Source organism: Meles meles, chromosome 18 (genome assembly GCF_922984935.1).
Source record: "Meles meles chromosome 18, mMelMel3.1 paternal haplotype, whole genome shotgun sequence".
Lineage (NCBI taxonomy): Eukaryota > Metazoa > Chordata > Mammalia > Carnivora > Mustelidae > Meles > Meles meles.
In genome coordinates, this window is record NC_060083.1 from 19,407,337 (window position 1) to 19,426,970 (window position 19,634).

General features: G+C 45.5%; 1 protein-coding gene across 2 annotated transcripts in view; it reads left to right on the forward strand.

Moving 5' to 3' along the window:
* Positions 1-19,634, forward strand: part of ASIC2 (acid sensing ion channel subunit 2) — a 978,722-nt gene that overhangs the window by 947,613 nt on the left and 11,475 nt on the right. For both annotated transcript variants that reach the window (XM_045983838.1, XM_045983837.1), the window contains exon 4: positions 17,549-17,699. In XM_045983838.1, the coding sequence (XP_045839794.1) occupies positions 17,549-17,699 (151 nt within the window). The remainder of the gene's footprint in view (positions 1-17,548; positions 17,700-19,634) is intronic.

Here is a 19,634-nt window from a genome sequence, read left to right on the forward strand (position 1 = left end):
CAATTGGGCAACTCGTGATCAGAGCTGCTTAGTTACCCAAAGGGATAGCAGGATAAATTACAGCCAGAAGAATTAACAATTACACTGTGAAGTCATTCTGATCACCTGTCACTGGGCTTTTAAAATTTAGGGGGAAACGTTTGGGGGTGCCTGACTCTGCGTTTATATCTTACTTTGAACAACTGAAAGATGGGTTCCTGGGAAAGATGGTGAGAGAGATATTTATAAGTGAAATCTTCTCCTTGGGTTACTCTTTCAGGCCCATTTTTTTTTCCCCAATCCTATTTGATCTCTAGTAGGTAATGTCCCCTAGCACTGGCTTTCCATAACATAAGCTGTGCTCTTTCTCTCTGCCCCCTAATGTCGCTGTCAAGTAGCTAATGACTCAAAAATGGGCGTGGCGGCATGTACACGTAACTGACATTTAAAGGGCCAAGCCCTTTGTGAAAATCAGGGATCCTTGAATAACTAAAATAACCCCTTTTGTGCCTCAGTTTTGGGTGCACCTTGCAGATTGCCTTTTCTTAAGACTCTGGATTCTTCTGCCAGTGACAAAGGACAAAATCTCTGCTATATTAAGCACCTCCTCTGTGTCACATAAGCAATGTGTTGAATTCTGTTCAGACGTTATCCAAAAACTCTCCACGACAGAGAATAATATTCCTAGTTCACAGAGGTAACGGATACTCAGTGAGGTTCAATAACTCACCCAAGGTCACTAAGCTAGCAGGTGGTAAAGCTGAGTTTCAAGCTTAGAATTTCTGACGGCAAACCCATAATTCTTTCCACTCTCCGTACAATCCCCAAGTAAGATGCCTGCCTGTGGGCTTCTCTGGACGACCCCAGAGACAAGTTAGCTTACTAGCATGTTTAAAGAAGCTCCCAGGAAAGGACAAAACTTGAATCCACGGAGCTGTAGACAGCGTGATGGTTGACTCCATCTATGGGATCAGGCTGTCCCTTCTGGTGCCCCCAGAAGGAGGGCTGGACAGGGCAAGGGAAGAGGAGATAGCTGGTTCAGTGTGGGGCATAACGAGGAGTCAAAAGACTTGGGTGCTTGTCCCAACCATGCCTTCCACCTGTTAGATGATCTCAGGCAAATCATTTTGCTTCTGTGAATCTCAGTCTTCTCATCTGTAAATTGGGGATAATATGGCAGTCCCACCTAGAGAGAGCAAAGTAAGACCTACCGTGGCGCATCCTGAGACAGGAATCTCCTAATAGGTTTCTGATAGGAAATGGCTTCTTTTCAGTGGCAGCAGCCATCACTGGGATTAGACCGGGTGGGCTATCTTGGAGGGGATCTACAGGACATTGGTGCAGGACTTCGACATCAGATTGTCCAAGTCTGAATCCCGACTCCCCCCCTCACCAGGAGCGAGGCCTTGAGCACATTTCTGCATGTTTCTGCCTCCGTTTCTTCTTCTGTGTACCAGGGATAACTAGTACCTCTCTCCTACTTAATCGATGCAAAAGCATGACCAGAGGGTGTCTGTTCAAGCTTTCCCCTCCCTCCCCTTCCCACCCTCTTCTGTGGTGAGAAGATGCCATCTCCCCACCCTCAAGCAGGACCGCCGAGGACCTATGGGACAGTCTCCTGGAGCCCCGCAAAGATCTCAAACAGAGATTATTTGTTCTTCTTTGAAAGGCAAGCACCCGGGACTTCCTCATGGGCTGCCAGTTTGCATCTGCTCGTCTGTGATGTTCCCCTTGCAGAGGAAGGTTCACTTCAAAGCCTACTTTATCAGGGCAGCAGGGAAAAACATCTGAGCATTTTGTAGTTAAGTCAATATTGCTTATGATTTCTTCTGAAGCTCCTCTGAGGCAGGAAGAGGGAAGGGGGCAGGCAGCATCAAATCTTGAGCACCAACCCCAAGACAGACCCTATGCACATATGAGCGTGGCAGATAAAGCACGGACACCTGTAGAGAAGTGTCTCGTGCCCACGGTCATCCAGAGCCAGGATGGGAGCCTAGGTCTGACTGAGCCCAATGCAGACTGTGGTCTCTTGGAAACACAGGAGAAGGGACGCTTACAAGCCAAGGTGCCAACCAAAGGCTGCCCTGTCTTACTTCGTGGCTCGAGCACAGGGAGGCAGGTGGGGATCAAGGATTTGCCACTCAGTTTAGCTCCATTCTCTGGGCAGTTTTCCCAGCAGCCACATTCAGTATAAAGAGAACCTCAGCGGGGGGCTTCATGGGTCATTTACTTGTTCTTGTCACAGTCCCAGGCTGGGCTTCAGGCTTTTGGTCAAGATCTTCTCCTTGGGTGAGCAGGACTGGCCACCACCAGTTTCTTCCTTAGCCTTCCCTGGAGGTTCAAGGAGTCCTGCCCCATCCTGGGGACCGCAGGGGGGGGCAGCAACAAGCAGGAGACCTTGGCGGGTGGGGCCAGAGAGCTCAGGTTTGAGGAATCCACACCCTTCCACCTATGCCAAATATCCGAGAAGGGGAGGTTCCCCCCTGGGCGTGGTCCCAGGCTGGACCTCCTGTTGTAAGCCAAATGTCGTGGTAGGTGCCTCAATCTACATGCTACTTCATTTCATACTTCCTCCAACACTAGAAAGTAGAGACAATTATTCCCACTGTGCAGGTGAGGAAACCAGGGACTCGGTCACTATCGCTGGGAGCCGTGCAAGACAACCAGCTCTGCCATACGAAATTGCAATCATTTAGTGGAAACGATTTGCCTTATGACTGTAGATCACTCCAACCTGTGTGATAAATATGGCTCAGTGCGTCAACGATGGTGGCATTTGTAGGGATAGTGGCAAGGAGGCCATAGTTTGAAGGACTAATGGGCAGTGATGGATGGGCTTTTGCCATGATAATGAGCCCCCCATGAATATTAATTATTTGGGGAATTATGGACCACAGTGTGGTCTTATAAATGGCCCAGATACGGAGCAGGTATGCCTTTTTGGCAAATTACATAAGATCCAATTAAATGGGGCTCCAGCCAGGCTGAGCTGGAAAGATCAGACCTGAGAACTCTGCCTCACGTCTTAGAGCCCAATGGCTCAAGGACAAAGTCTCACCCTTCCAGAATCCAAAACTGTTTTATGCCTGTAACCGTGCACTGCCCCCACCGAAAAGCCACAGGAAGGAGGTGACAAAAGATGGATTTTATGGCCACTGCTTGGTGCACACAGAGCCTCCCTGCAGGGCCATCTGAGGCCTGGAGGGATGCAGCTGGAGCCTTATTCATGCTGTGTCACAAGCCCAGGGAGGACATCCATCCCCGTGTCTGAGCATGCGCTCCGGGATTGGCTCTGCTCTGGGTCCCTGCTGCAGCAGTGGGGTCCTACAGGGAGAGGGGGCGGTAGCAGCCCATTCTGACGCCCTTGCGGGGCCTTCAGAGGCCTCCAGGGAGGGGGTAGACCTGGGGTTGTGGCTGGGCGCCACTCAGGGAAGCCGCCCAACACCCACCTAGAGAATGCTTGTGCACGTGAATGGAGCTACACACGTGGTTGCTGCTGAGAGTCAACAACATCTGGGAAGCATGGTGGGGGTGGGTAACTGGCCCCATGTTGGGGGCTTGGCGGGGGTTGGGGGGGGTTGGGGGGTGGGAAGGACCACGGGAGGACTGTGGAAGCCAGAACTGGGTAGGCTTGCCTTACTGTTAGCCCACCCTACTCCCTGCACTGACTCTCTGGCTCCCAGCCTGGGCAGAAGTTACCCTGAGATGATGGGCCACTCCCCCCAACCCTGCCCCCACCCAGATATGTGAAGAGTGGATTTTGAAAGGAGCCAACACCACCGCAAACGCATTGAGGTGTGTTCCACTTTAAGAAAGACTGTTAAGTGAACATTTCAACCTGGAACCAAATTCTGTTTCAAATATACCCATTGAAAAGAGCAAGGTCATAAAGGGCCCCCACTCCAAAAGAGATTGTGAACAGAGGCCAATCTGTAAAGGGAAGGTATCTGAAGGGGATACAGTGGGGTGACGGGGATTGAAGCTAGATGGTTAGCCAAGGAGTGAGTGAAGCCCCAGGTGGGACGGCAGTAGAGGGAAACAGACTGCTCAGGGGCTGCCTGTGCACTCTCTGGAGGCAATATTCACTCTTCAGTCCCTGTGAGTGGAACCTCCTGCTGTTGTGCAGTGCACGCTTTGCACAGCTGTCCATAGCAGTACTGAAAGTCCGATTCAGCATAGAGGGAGGTCAGTCCACTGGCCTCTTCCCAACTCTTCTGTTGATGGTACTTGAGGGTGGAAGCTGGACTGGGGTTTTCTTAGATGGAAATGCAGCCAGGAAAAAAAAAGGGGGAGGGGGAGAAGAGGAGGAGGAGAAAAGAAGAAGGAAAGAAAAAACAGCAAAGATGCAGTCTGGAACCCAAATGGCCACTTTCCAGCTTACAGAGCTGAGAATGTGGGTCAGAGAAGGGGCTGGGCAAGTCAGGACCCCGGTAGTTCTATACTCTAAGGACCCCAGCAGCACTGACAAGCCAGGAGGATAACCTGCCTGGGCCCTAGACAGCAAAAGACAAAGAGACACATAAAGCAACAGCCTGGTCCAGGGTTGGAGGGACCAAAGAAACCCCAAAGAAGGACGGGCTCCGCCTACAGTGGCCTGTAAATGGCCCAGCCAGGCCTGTATGCCTCTAAGCTCATTCCTCTGGATGAGTCTGCCTCCCCACCTTCATCCCAGCAGCACTTTCCCTCTCCCTGTTTCCCACTGTAAATGGCCCAGCCAGGCCTGTATGCCTCTAAGCTCATTCCTCTGGATGAGTCTGCCTCCCCACCTTCATCCCAGCAGCACTTTCCCTCTCCCTGTTTCCACCAACAAATCATGCACCAAGGTGAACTGCAGAGAGCACACTGCCTGTGCCGATGGTGCCCGTGCCAGGAGATGGTGTCCAGATGAAAATGTGATTATAATGGTGGTTGGCATGCACAGACACATTAAGAACACTCTTCTGCTGAGGCAGCTCTGACAGCAGCAGTGGAGGGGAGGGCGGGGGTGCAGGGGGATGGTTAACAGGGGTCGCTTCCCACTAATGATGTGTGTTTGCTGTGTGCACAGGACTCCCGTTTACGATCATGGAGAATTTTCAATCACCCAGGCCACTGAGCAGCACAACCCCTCCTGACACTCACCCATATGTTCACCTTGTTACCTGTCTGAGGCCCCCCTGCCAAGCAGGCCTTTCCTGTCCTCTGTGCCTTTGCCCAGGCTGTTCCCTCCACCCCAAACATCCTTCCCATTTCTCCTCTGCCTGATGAATCACACAGTCTTCTTTGACTCAGCTCAAAGGGGACTACCCCCTCCATAAAGTCTTTTCTGAGCCCCCCCTACTCTGACTTGGTCTGGCCATTCTGTCCTCAGTGCCCTCACTACCTCTGTACGATGTCCCCCATTATAGCGCTTGCTTTGTTATGTGCATGTCTGTTCTTTCTAGACTGTAAGCCCCATAGTCATAGGAACCACATCTCATTCATTGTCATAGCCTGACAGTGTTCCTAGAAGATAATAGGTACTAAGTAAATGTTTATTGAACATATGGAAAGTGGATGGGTGGGTAGGTGAATGGATAAATAGATGGACGGGTGGATGGGTGGGTGGGTGGGTGAATGTGGGTAGATGGATGGATGAGTGGATGGATGAATGGAAGGATGGATAGATAGATGAGTGGATGGGTGGGTGTGGATAGATGGATAAAGGTATGAATAGATGGATGGGTAGCATAGATAGATGGATGAATGAATAGATAGATGGATGGCTGGATGGGTGGGTATGTGTGGATGGATGGATGGTTGGATGGCTGGATGATTGGATGGGTGGGTGTGGGTGGATGGATGGATGGATGGATGAGTGGATGTGTGGGTGTGGATGGATGGAGTAGATGGTTGGATGGGTGGGTGTGGGTGGATGGATGGATGAGTGGATGTGTGGGTGTGGATGGATGGATGGATGGATGGATTGTTGGATGGGTGGATGTGTGGGCATGGGTAGTTGGATGGATGTCTGAATGGATGGATTAATGGAAGGATGGATAGATGGATGAGCAGATGCATAGGTGCAAATAGATGGACAGATAAAAATGAAACTGCAGAGGGTGTCTGCCCCATGAAACCAAAGCTGGAAGGAATCTTAGGGAGCTTCAGAGGCACATCTAGAGCCAGCAAGGCCCAAGGTAGAAGTCATGTTAGAATGAGGCAAGTTAGAGTCTTTCTTTAAAAAACCCTCTTGCTTTTTAGCATAAACAACTCACCATTTTCTGCTCTTCTTGTCTCCCACTCGTAGACATTTTTGCAATGGGTATACCTTTTTTATTGGTCACAAACCATGGGTAGTTCACTTTTCAAATTGATGGTTGTTGCTGGTCAAAGTGCTGCATCAGCCACTACCAGTAGTTTCCAGCCAGCACAACGAAGAGCTCTGTGTGTGACCTCGGTCCGGGATCGGGGCATCGCTGAATTCTGATTGGGTGACTCCTTCTCTGAGCCAAACAGTCCAAACACCAGTCAGGGATACTCCACACAAAAGGGCAGGTTATGCTTACTCTTTTCTCAAGGAAGTCACATTCTGAATTTTATATAATATACAATAATTTGCTCAGCCTGAACATTTATCTGATCTATGTGACTATTCAACAATGAGTAGTTTTCAGGTTTCTACAGATGAAGCCTCCCCAAATACATTTCCATTCAGTTCCTATTGCAATCAAATGGCAGTGTTTAGCTAAGTTCCAAGACCACATCTGTGATTGATTAGTGATGTCTGCCATGTAACCCAGAATGAGGGAAGGAAGCAATCACCTGGTTTGCAGATGAAAAAGCTAAGTCCCCTGAGAGGACAACTAAGTAACGGCAGAGCCAAGATTCGGATGTCTCCTGACCCTCAATCAGGAGCCCTGCCATTGGACAGACCTGGGTCTGCATCCCGCCTCTGCCACTTCTCAGCTGTATGGTTTTACCTGAGTTTGCTCATCTGTAAAATGGGGATGATCGCATTTAACTGGCAAGGTTATTGAGAGGACGAAACTGTTTAATGAGTCTATGCACTATGTCCCATATGGGGGTCTGAAGAACACAGGCTCCCATCTCTCATTTCTCTGCCCCAGCCTCCACCCGCCCACCCAGGAATGGTGTCTGCAGCCTGTGGAGCCCACTCGCTGTGGCCAATTCTTTCAATGTAGGTAGTTGTTAAAGGTGCTGCATTCCAATTCCACGACCATAGCCGCTTAAATGCTCCAGCGCTCCCAGATGCACAATGACGGCATGAAAGTCTGCACATAAGGTTGCTGTGGGAATGCAAAGAGTCAGTATAAAGTGCTTCATAAGGATTCAGTAAATATCAGCTATGTCTATACCATCAACTCATCTATAGTCTTTCGGGCACATAGTACTACTTCTCACTGGGTCATTGTGAGGCTTGAGAGAGACGATATTCTTGAAAGTGCCTACTATGCGGCCTGGCGCATCGCCGGTGCACTCAAATCGGCAGGGGTTCTTACTGCTCATCCACTAGCCTTTTGCTTCTTCCCAAGGCCACGTCTTGTGCTTTCACCTTGTGAGCTGAACTGTCACTGAAGCCAGCAGGGCTGGGGGATGGAGCTCCCTCCCTGCTTGGGTGCTGCCTACAGGGACACGTCTCCCCTGAGACCCCACTGCTGCCTCTGTGACTGACTGATCGGTAGATTTGATTTTAGTATTTTATTTGATTTTAGTAGTGGTTAAAAGGAGTGCACTATAATCATTTGTGAACACACTAAATCATTCTGCAGGATTCAATAAAAACATCAAACTGAAAATTATGTCTCGAAAGCAGGCTCTGAGTTCCCCTCCATCTGGGTGGGCAAGGCGGAAGTTTGCACTTGGCGGTGGGAAGTAGAACCATGAGGGGGAGATCACAGGGCCTGGCCAAGAGGTAGGGGACCTCATGGTCACCTGCTCCTGGAACGTGGGACCTCTCAGAGCACGGTACACTTAGAGCCCTGCCCCTTACAGATGGGACAGAGACGCTCAGAGAGGTTGAGTGCCATGCTCAAGGTCACAAAGGAAATCCTGCCATTGACTAGTCCAGGATTCAGAAGTGATTTGGTGCTGAGCCTGCTTCAGTGCAGAGCTTATGGGGACCAACACAGTGGACCCTCTGCTCCTGTGTGACTTAGAGAGGGCAACCCCTTGCACTCATCTTCTGTGCTTAGGCTAGGAGAAAGCAGGAAGGGGCAATTCATTCGATAAGCAAGTATGAAGCACGTACTATGTGCTAGACCTTGTACTAGAAGCCTGAGATCCAGGGGGCCGGGAGAGATACGGATACAGTTGAAGAGGGGATGCCAGTTAGGACAGACATCTGGGGCCAGCTGTCAGACTGCCTGCCACCTTGAATAAAGGACTTCTGTAGGTGCTTCCTTAACCTAAAGACAGCAAACACGTGTAAGCACTGCGCCAGTTCCCACGGCTATTCTCATCTAGCCCTCAAGGAAACCCTGTGAGTTGTAAATTAGTAGTTCTATTTTGCAGATCAGGAAACTGAGGCCCAGAGTAGTTATGCCGGTCATGATAGCGCTGTGTTCTGCCCACTACCCTCCAGCTGTGCAGGTTGGGGGAAGAGGCAGAAGATAGGCCCCCCAGGGATTTGGGGACATTCCTACGATGCTGGCAGAAGCAAGGCTTCAGCCAACTGGAGCCCCGTTTTATTCCCCTCTCCAGCTCCGGTACCCACACAGCAGCATCCCAGCCAAGTCCTGAGCGTGGGCTGCAGACACACGGAAAAGGCCAGGGAGCTTGGCCTGGGAGCTTGGAAGTCACTGACTTCCTCCCTGTTGTTCAAACTGCAGACAGGCCCACGGGCAGCTGCGCTAACTGCAGCGCCACCTGGTGGCGCGCCTCGGGATCTCTGGGCTGGGGGACGCTGGGAAAGCTGATGACTGAGGAACAGCACAGGATGTCCCCAGGCAGGGAGGCAGAAAACACAAGCTTCTCTCTCTATAGTGAAAACGACTGCAGACAGAAGCCTCAAGACAGTGGAGCAATGAAAGCCAAGCACCAGAATATTCAATCACAAAAGTGCTGAGTTCTTTGTTCAGTTCATAAATTCCAGCAATTATCCAAAGCCCCCAGTTCCATGGCAGAGCGGAAACACACGGTAAGGGAGGATGAGATGTCAAGTATACGCAACAATACTTCAAGGCTCCATTCTGGGTGACTCTCCTCTCTCCCAGCTCCAGACCCCTAGATCCGGTTGCTTGGCGTCATCTGGACTCAGCAAGAGTCCTTATCGTAATAAACCCAACTCAGAGTAATTCGACCCAAAAAGGGCAGAGATTGCTGGTTACAAACCTATAGGAGAGTAGAGGGGGAGCTGAGCTGTTTGGTGCATGAATGAAGGGGCAGAGAAACATGAGGGGGTTTATTAGGTGAGATGGGGCTGGAACTAAGTCTCGGTGAGCACCTGCCAGCTGCGGGACGCTGATCTCATTTGATCAGATGAGGACACCAACAGCTGGGGTGGAGGAATTACCAAGGTCACGACAGCTGGCCCATGAATGAGTGGGCCTCAAGATTCTATCTAGCTCCTTTCACTGACTCTAATTTTTCTAGTAAAAGTATAGGTTTAGGGGCAGACATAATTAGACATAGGGACTTAAGAGACCTTAGGAACCATCTCATTCACTGCACACCTCATGCTTGAATCTCTCTCTTCCCATCCTAGTCAGGGATTCCTGTTGCTTGCTTGAACACCCCACAGGATGGGAAATTCACTCTCAAGACAGTGATTTTATTACTGAATCATGCTAGTACGTTAGAAAGTTGAGCCAGAATTTATCCTTCTTTAGGATTAAAGTCATGCATGTCATGTGCCTACCACAGAGACTGCCATATCAATAAATGTTACCATTGTCTTCATTTCCTTTATTACCGCTATTCTTGTATCTGTCTTTCCCTTGGGAAGCCAGAAAACAAATCTCATTCTTCCCTGAGACAGCCCTTCAGATATCTGAAGACAGTGCTTCGGGGTCCCCCTGAGGCTTTGCTTGCCCGGGATAAACAAATAATCCAACCCACTTTCAGATACTCATTGGTAAGCAAGAGTCGATGCTGTACAGGCAGGGATTTTCCAGCTGCTACAGTGTGTGAGTCTTCAGGAAGCTGATGGCACAGAAGATGGACCAGCCACAGCAAGGTAGTGGTGGTACCTGGGTCATGACCTCTGTAGCAAAAGGGAAGTGGTTGACCCTGAGCAAACGAGGGCTGATCTCCATCAGAGCTTGACCAGCCACACTCTTGGTTGAGAATTGTGGAAACCACTTCCAATAGGAGAAGAAGAAATGAGCTCCCCCTCCAGAGTTAATTTATACCATTTTAGACTCTTAGCATTGCCAAAAGTCAGGATTATTTTTTCCCAAAGCCAGTGTGTGTGTTTAATGATCCGATACTGAGCAACATAGGGGACCCAATCCATTCTAATCAGACAATAATTCCTACCCCCACCCCCTAAGCTTCCCTACTTATAGATTGGAAAACTAAGGTCCAGAAGAGAGCTGTGATTTATCCAAGGTCATACAGGAATTTTGTGCAAAAGCCCAGTCGACTCGTGACCTCCCAAGAAAGATAAAGAGTAAAGCAAACCATGAGAAAGGAAGAAGAAAGAAACCATGAGATTAAAATAAAAAGGCTCTGAAAAAGCCCTCCTTGGAGTGTTTCTCCCTCCCTTCCTCCCACCAAGTTACTGTAGAGGCAATATAGCATGATAAGCACAAGACCAGAGTCAGAAATTCCCAGGTCCATCTGCTGGCTCTACCACTGAGTAGGTTCGTGATTTTGGTCGGGCTACTTAACCTTTCTGATGCTGAAGTTTCTCATTAAAAAGTGAGAATAGGAGCATCAAACCTCAAAGGAGTTCTGTGAATGTTAAATAAAGTAAGTATAGAGGCTTTCAGTTCCCAGTCATGGTGGAGCAGCTTATATCAGACAAACTTTCCTGAAAATATCAATTACAAACTCTACACAAAATACTTTAAATCTACTATTTGATGGCACCAGGAAGAGACGAAAAGCAGGCAGAAACTGGAAGATACACAGCCCTTGAAGAAAGGGAACCACGCTGGGTGAAGCACACACTTAATTCACCTGACCTCCCCTGGAAGGCATGCCAAGTTCTAAGGGAATTCTGAGGATAGAGTTCAAGCAGAAGCAGCAACCATTGCGTTAAGAAGTCAGAAGTCAGACTTCAGTGTTGCCTGAATGTCTAAAAACTGGGAAAAGAAATCCTAAAAATGATGGCCCCTCTCCCAGATGGAGAGCTCCCACATTTTTATATAGACTTCCCTAAAGTCCTAGCCTGAACTTCAAACGTCATACAGATGGGGAGAAACTCCAAGAAGCTCAGGAGAAAAACACCAGTTGAAAGAAATGGGAAGTAATTTCAGCAGCTGCCATTTGGGGGAGAGTGGGAGAGACAGGCTTGAAATCCAAACCCAATCAAGTTGGAGAGACTTAATAAACACCTCAGAACTTCCACTGAAATCCCAGAAGAGTCATTCCTCAGGAGTTAAGATCACATCCCAACACAAAGAGCTATAGTCCAGAACTAAAGGCAAAACTAAAATATGCCCATCTATAAACAAAACCTAAACAGAGCCTCCACGAAATCAAAGTGATTCTGCAAAGTGATTCTGCAGATTCTGCAGATTCTGCAAAGTGATTAACTGCCTGCTAGAACCCAATATTATTCAGTGGAAGATAACTGACCCAGAGTCACTATAAAGAGTTATTCACAATGTCCAGTATATAATTAAAAAGTACTATGTCCCCATATGTAATCAAAATTATGAGACATGTGGAAAAAAGAAAAAAAATATGAAAAAAAAACCAACCAGTCAAAACAGATCCATATAGACCATGTTGGAATTAGAAACAGCAACTTTAAAATAACAATGATGAGCATGTTAAAAAATTACAGAAAGATGTAAATAATGAGAAACTTTAGACAAGATATGAAAACTTCTTTTAAAAGGTCAACCTACACCTGAAATATATAATTACCTGAAATAGAAAAACTACTGGGATTATCAGAAGACTGGAGAGAAAACAATAAATGAACACCAGACTTGAAGGCAGGTTAACAGAAATTATTCAAATGACACACAAAAAAGAAGAAAAGAGAAAGACTGATAAAAGTAAACAGAGCCCCAGTGATTTCTGAAACAGTATCAGGCAGACCAAGCTACATATAAATAGGATCACAAAAAGAACAGAGACAGAGAATGGAGGAGAAAGAATAATTGAAGAAATGTTGTCTAAAAATTTTCTCAATTTGTTTAAAAGCATCATTCCACAGATTCAGGAACCTCAGTGATCTCCAAGCAGGATGAACACAAAGAAAATCACATCCTCGTATGGTACAGTCAAAATCCTGAAAACAAAATAACAACAACAAAATCTTAAAAGTAGTCAGAGGAAAAGAGGCATAATACATAGAAGGAAGCAATGATAAAATTATGACTGATTTCTCATCAAAAACAACAGAGACCAGAAGACAGTGGAATATCTTTGAAATGGTAAAAAAGACACTTAACAAGCTGGAATTCTATACACAGCCAAAATGTGTTTCAAAAATAAAGACAAAATTAACAAATCTAACAGATAAATAAAAACAGAGACTATTTTCCACTAGTGAACCCATACCAAAATATATGATAAAGTTCTTCCACTTGAAGAGATAGCAAATAGAAATTCAGATCTACACAAAAGATAATGAACAGCAGGGGTGCCTGGGTGGTGAAATCAGCTAAGCATTCGAATCTTGGTTTTGACTCTGGTCCTGATCTCAGTGTTATGAGATGGAGCCCCACATTGGGCTCTGTGATCACTGTGAGTCTGCTTGAGATTCTATCTCTCTCTCTCCCTCTACTGCTCTCTCTCTCTCTCTGTCTCAAATAAATAAATAAATCTTTTTTTTAAGTGAAAATGGTATATATGTGGTTAAATTTGAACATAAGTTTTCTTTCCTATCTTAACTTCTCTGCAAGTCAGTGGACTACTGAAGGCAGAAATAGTAACAGTACACTGTAGTGTTTATAACAGATGTAAAATATATGACAGCAATAGCATAAAGGACAGGAAGGGATGTAAAAAGAATTATATAGAGAGCGATATTATATGAATTCAGAATAGATCTGATAAGTTAAGGAAGCATCTTGTAAATCTTAGAACAACAACTAAAAATAATAATAATACAAAGAGGAATAATTAAAAAGGCAATAGAGGAGAGGGAATGATTTACTAAAACAATACTCAATTAACCCAAAAGGAGTCAGGGAAGGTAGAACAAAGGAAGAAATAGCAGTGGGGGGCAAAAAAGAAACAAAGAGCAAGATAGTAGACTTCAACTCAACCGTATCCAGAATGATATTAAATATAAATGGATTAAACCCTCCAATTAAAACTCAAAGATTGTCAGATAGGGTAAAATAGCATTCAAATAGGCTGTTTACAGGGGATGTACCTTAAAGATAAAAATATTCTGGCAGGTTAAAAGTAAAAGGGTGACCAAAAAATTAAAAGAAGAGGAAAAGATAGGTAAGCATAAGAAAGCTGGTATGTCTATATATATACAAAGTAAGCCTCAAGACAAATTATTGCATGTGATAAAGAGGATCATTTCACAATGACAACAGAATCAATTTCTCAAGAAGATATCATGACGTTAAATATGTATATGCCCAATGATAAAGTTTCAAAAATACATGAAGCAAGAATAGATGGACCTGAAGGGAGAACCAGAAATATCTATAGTCATAATTAGAGATTTGAACACTTCTCTCTCAGCAACTGATGAATGACTAGATAAAAATTCAGTGAAGACATAGAAGATTGGAGCAACACTATCCAACAACTTGACCGAGTTGCCTTTTATTAAACACCTACACCAACAATTACAGAATACACATACTTTTCAAGTGTACATGGAACATTCACCAAAATATACTATATGCTGGACTATAAATCAACCTCAGTAAATTTTACAGGAATGAAACCATGGAGAGTATGTTTCCTGATCAAAGCATAATTAAATTAGAAATCAAAAACAAGGGGCTCCTGGGTGGCTCAGTGGGTTGAACCTCTGCCTTCAGCCCTGGTCTCAGGGTCCTGGGATTGAGCCCCGCATCGGGCTCTCTGCTCAGCAGGGAACCTGCTTCCCCCTCTCTCTCTGCCTGACTCTCTGCCTACTTGTGATCACTCTCTCTGTCAAATACATAGATAAAATCTTAAAAAAAAAAAAAGAAATCAAAAACAATAAGGAAAAAGAGGTAATACAAGTTACCAATATCAGGAATGAAAGAGAGAACATCACTACCAATTTTACAGGCATTTTAAAAATGTTAAGAGAATATTATATACAAGTGTATGCTAATAAATTCAAAAACTTAGATTAAATGGACAAATTCCTTGGAAAACAATACAACAAAAACAGCACAAGAAGAATTGGAGAGTCTGACTTTCTCCAAATCTACTAAAAGAATTGAATTCATAATTAAAAAGCATCTCACATACGCACACATACCCCATCACCAAGTCCAGATGGCTTCACATTTAGGACAGGAATGATACCAAGTCTACACAAACTGAGAAAATAGAGAAAAAGGAAACACTTAAATTTTTTATGAAGTTAGCATAACCACAATACCAAAACCTGACCAGGACAGTACAAGAAAAGTAAAATAAATTCACGATCATTCATCAGCACAGATGCAAAATTCCTCCACAAAACATTAGTAGGTCAAAGACAGCAATAGATAAAGAAGATAATAAATCATGACCAAGTGGGGCTTATGCCAGAAATGCACGGTGGGTTCAGCATCTACAAATCAATCAGTATCATTCACCTTATTAACGAAATAATGGAGAAAAATCATGGGATCATCTCAGTGGAAACAGGAAATGCACTTGTTAACACTCGATACCCATTAAAGATAAAAGTGCTCAGCAAACTAGAAATAGGAGAAAACTTGCTCAATCTGAGAAGAGCATCTAAGAAAAACACATATGTCTAACATATTTAATAGTGAAATAATGAACCCTTTCCTCCTACAATCAGGAACAAGGTAAGAATAGCATCTCTCTTCCATTTTTTCCAATGTTACACAATATACAGTTTTTGGCCAATGCACCAAAGCAGGGGGGAAAAAAAAGAAATAGAGACCAGAACAGAAGAAGTAAAATTCAGCAATAAAAAGGCATAAACTACTGCGACAAGGAAGAGCATGAATGAATCTTGAAAACATTCTGCTGAGAAAAAGAAGGCAGACACAGAAGAGTACATGCTGTACCCTTCTATTTATATAAAATCCTAGAGCAGGCGAAACTAATTTATGACAGAAAGCATTTCAGTGATGGCCTGAGGGTTGGGAGGAGACTGCAAAGAGGGATTTCTTGGGGTAAATAGAGCTGTTCTGCACGTCGAATAGCATGGTTGTTACCAGCGTGTACACACTTGTAAAAATTTATTAAGTTGCCCATTAAAATTGATGCATTTTATTATATGTAAATGACATCTTAATGAGGGATTTTAAAAGTCGGAAGATTATACACCATTCAGAAAATAAAAAAGTAAGCCACAAACTGTAGGAAGTATAGAGACATTATTCTCAGGCCACATACCTGACAAAGGACTTGTACCCAGAACATATGGAGTATCTTACGCTTAATAATGAAAGTAAAAAGTTAGCAAGTTTCTTTAATGGGCAAAAGACTTGAGAAGACGTGTCACACAAGATAATATATGAATGGCCAATTAGCACTTAAAATTGTGCTCAACATCTTCAATCATCAAAGAACTGCAAAGAGAAACGACAACGAGAGATACCTACACCCCTACAAGAATGTCTAAAATTAGAACTGTGGACGAAATCAATATTAGGCGAGGATGCAAAGTCACTGGAACTCTCATTCGCTCCTGGTGGGAATGAAAGGTAGTTCGACCACTGGGGGTAATAGTTTCACAGTTTCCATACAATTATCCCCAGACCTGTCTTTTGAATCAGCTCTTCTACTCCTAGCCATTTACCTAAAAGAAATTAAAATACCTGCCCCAAAACGGAACTGGCTTGCACATAAATGTTCATTGGGACTTTTTCATAATCACTCAAAACTGGAAACAATCCAAGTGCCCATCCTCAGGTGAATGGATGCAGACTGTGGTGTATTTATACATGGAAAATTATTCAGCAATTTAAAAAAATGAACTAATGCACATGACCATGTGGAGAAATCTAAAACGTGTTGTTGAGCAAAAGAAACCAGGCACAAAGAAGAGCCCAGGGTAGATTTTCTATATGAAGTTTGAGAACAGACAAAGCCAATCTCTATGGGGATAGAATCCATAACAGAGACTGGCTGAGTGGATGGGGGTTGATTGGAAAGGGACAGGAAGGAACTTTCTGGGGTGATTAAAAATGCCTTGGGTCTTGGGTTTTGGGGCACCTGGGTACCTCAGTAGGTTGAGCAGCCGACTCTTGAGCTGCTCAGGTCATGATCTCAGGGTCCTGGGATGGAGCCCTGTGTCGGACTCTTCACTCAGCAGGAGTCCTCTTGAGATCTCTCTCTCCCTCTGCCCCTCCCCCACACTCATGTTTCTACCTCTCTCCCTCATAAACAAATAAATGTTTTTTTAAATCTTTTTTTAAAATATTTTATTTATTTATTTGACAGAGAGAGATCACAAGTAGATAGAGAGGCAGGCAGAGAGAGAGAGAGGGAAGCAGGCTCCCTGCTGAGCAGAGAGCCCAATACGGGACTCGATCCCAGGACCCCGAGATCATGACCTGAGCTGAAGGCAGCGGCTTAACCCACTGAGCCACCCAGGCGCCCTAAATCTTAAGTCTAAATTTAAGTGATAGGTATACAGGTGTACACATTTTTCAGAATTTGTTGAACTGTGCTCTGAAAACATACACATTTTATTGCTCTTTTATTCACTTTTTAAAAAAGATAGGTATAAAGGACTTAGCTTGGGGCTTAACACATAGTAAGTGACAGCTATTAGTTTCCCTCATCCTTCACCTTCCCCGTCTCTAGTAGGCACGTACCATAGACATGTCAGCTTTCTATGGTCACGGGACCTCTGAAAATAAAAATGACATTTTCCCCAAAAGAGTTGGTCCCTAGCATGACCCTGGAGAGTTGCTCTAGTCTGGGCCGTGGATCAAAAATAACACTGATTATGTTATTTCTTCCTGGACCCTCCTGCAGGCTTTGGTCCCTAAACCTAGGTCTAGAGTCTCAATGTCCCCAGCCAAGAGGGTGGAATTTAGTTGGGTCATTCCAAGGGACTCGAGATGACAAACTACGGAAGTAGAAAGACAAGGGGTATGTGTAAGAGACTTTGAGATCAGCATTTCGGGGAAGGTTGTAAGACAGGAAAACTAGGATTGGAGCCCGATGCTGAAAGCCTCTGAGGTCAGTGGGGTTAAATCCTTATGCAGGAGGTGCACAATAATTGTTTGTTGACTGAATAAGTGAATGAGTGAGATACTGGGGCTGTCGACGCTGAACCTCCAGAGCTGACTGCTGCCCCCACCTTCCTGTCTTGCAGCTCACATACCTGCCCCCACCCTGGGGCGAGTGCCGATCCTCAGAGATGGGACTCGACTTCTTTCCTGTTTACAGTATCACCGCCTGTCGGATTGACTGTGAGACACGCTACATTGTGGAGAACTGTAACTGCCGCATGGTCCACATGCCAGGTCAGTGCCAGGGCGCAGCCTGGGACCTTGTCTGCACTTCGCACCCCAGTGGGAAACACTGGACCCACTCCACGAGGATCCACAGGGATGCTGTTCTGAGAAGGCTAATATTTGGTCCCAAACACTTGGAGGGCAGATAGAAGCATCCAGACTAGCAACCAAGGCAGCATCCTGGTGTCCAGTAGTGTCCAGATGTTTGAAGAATGTTCCTCCCAGTGCTCAATATGTGTGCTAATTGTCTGCTGCTCTTACCTCCTAGAGTTCAGTGTCCAGGCATCTGAGTGCTTGCAAAGCTTGAATCCTCGTATGGTACCTGTTCAAACACCCAGGTGTCTGTTGCTTTCATCCAGATGGTTCCCTTCTTGCATCCAAATCTCTTGCACACTTGCAAATGAGGCAAAAGTCCATCGGCCAGCAAATAAACGTGCATGTGCTGAGATTTCTGTTGTCAAACTAACAAGGCATGTAGCCACCTCATTAGATGATCTCATTAGAGAGGGTCAGCTAATCAGACAGAGAAATGCAGGAAGTGAAGGGTGGGAGGGCCAATTCGAGCATGAAGAGTTTGGTATCAGAGCAGAGAAGGAAGAGTGACAGGCTGGGACAGGGACATTGGCTTCTAATGCAGAATCCTCCATTCACCTGCTGTGCAACCTGGCGTAAGTTACTCAGCCTCTCTGTTCTCACCTTCATTATCTTCAAACACAATCATTCGTTGTTATGAGGATAAAATTAGGCTAAAATATAAAAGTGCAAAAGTCAGCAGTCATTGTATTAGCACATGGGGAGAGGAAACCAAAAGCACTATTGACTGATGACCTACTATGTGTGGGAACATCACTGATATTTCATGGCCACTATTTCATAGTGGTATCATACTTTTATTTTATATCAGACACTTAGTCCATTATCAGTTGTCTTCTCTTATAACCAATGCTGAGATGAACATGCTTCCAGCCCAATTCTGAATTATTTCATCAGTAATCAACAATTTTCCTAGTAATGTAAATGGATAAGTGTTCATCTTTGAAATTGCCTGTGAGGCTCCCAGAAGACAGAGCGAAAGGGGAAACATATCAATTAAATTGTTACTGTTGGAAAGGAGGAAACGTATCAGCTCTCAGCTCTTGAAAAAGGTGTTCATGGACATAGTAAGGAAAGGACATTGTGATAGGTTTAACTTTAGCCCTTGGAAAAAACAGAAAAAAAAATGTGGAGAGGTGTGGGGATTTCCACAGAAAGACCAGAGAGAAGAATGGAGCACTGTTGAATGTTCCCCTGAGCCTGGTGCTCAGACAGGGGCAGCAGCCAGTGAGGTTCCCCCATGGGACCTGAGCCAAAGCAAAAAGAAGACTTTAATCATCCCACTCATGACACTATTACTGGCATCTCAGTTACTAAGGAATTAAGGGCAGAGAAGAGGAGACTTAGAAAGCAGCCCTCGTTGGAAAGAGCCCTGGCCTTAGGGTCATATTGGCCTGGGTTCAAAACCCACCTCCATTCCTGCTCCCTCTGGTGTCCTGGGAAGGCAGGATACGGAAGTCTCAAGTCTCCCACTGGTAAAACAGACACAGTGTGTCCTGTTCCAGGAGGTACCCATGTGAGTTATAGGCGATGATGCATGCCGGATGTGGCAGGCATGGCAGGTGTTTTCCACCACCTCCCTGCTTTCAGCCATCAAGGCTTTCTCACCTATCACCCACCTGAGCTGGCTAGACCAGCACAGCAATCTGGGAGAATAGGCAGACCCTATTATTGCCTACCCAAGCTCAGAGAGCAGAGCAGACCCAATCCCCTGGCTCTGGGTACACTGCACCCCAACTGCCCTCAGGGAGCTCTGATCAGTGGTTCCCTTCTGTGGAGGTTCCCCTCTGAATGCTTCCTGGGGATGCTGGCCCTCCTGGCCACAGGATGCGCCCCCCTTCCCCAGCCCAG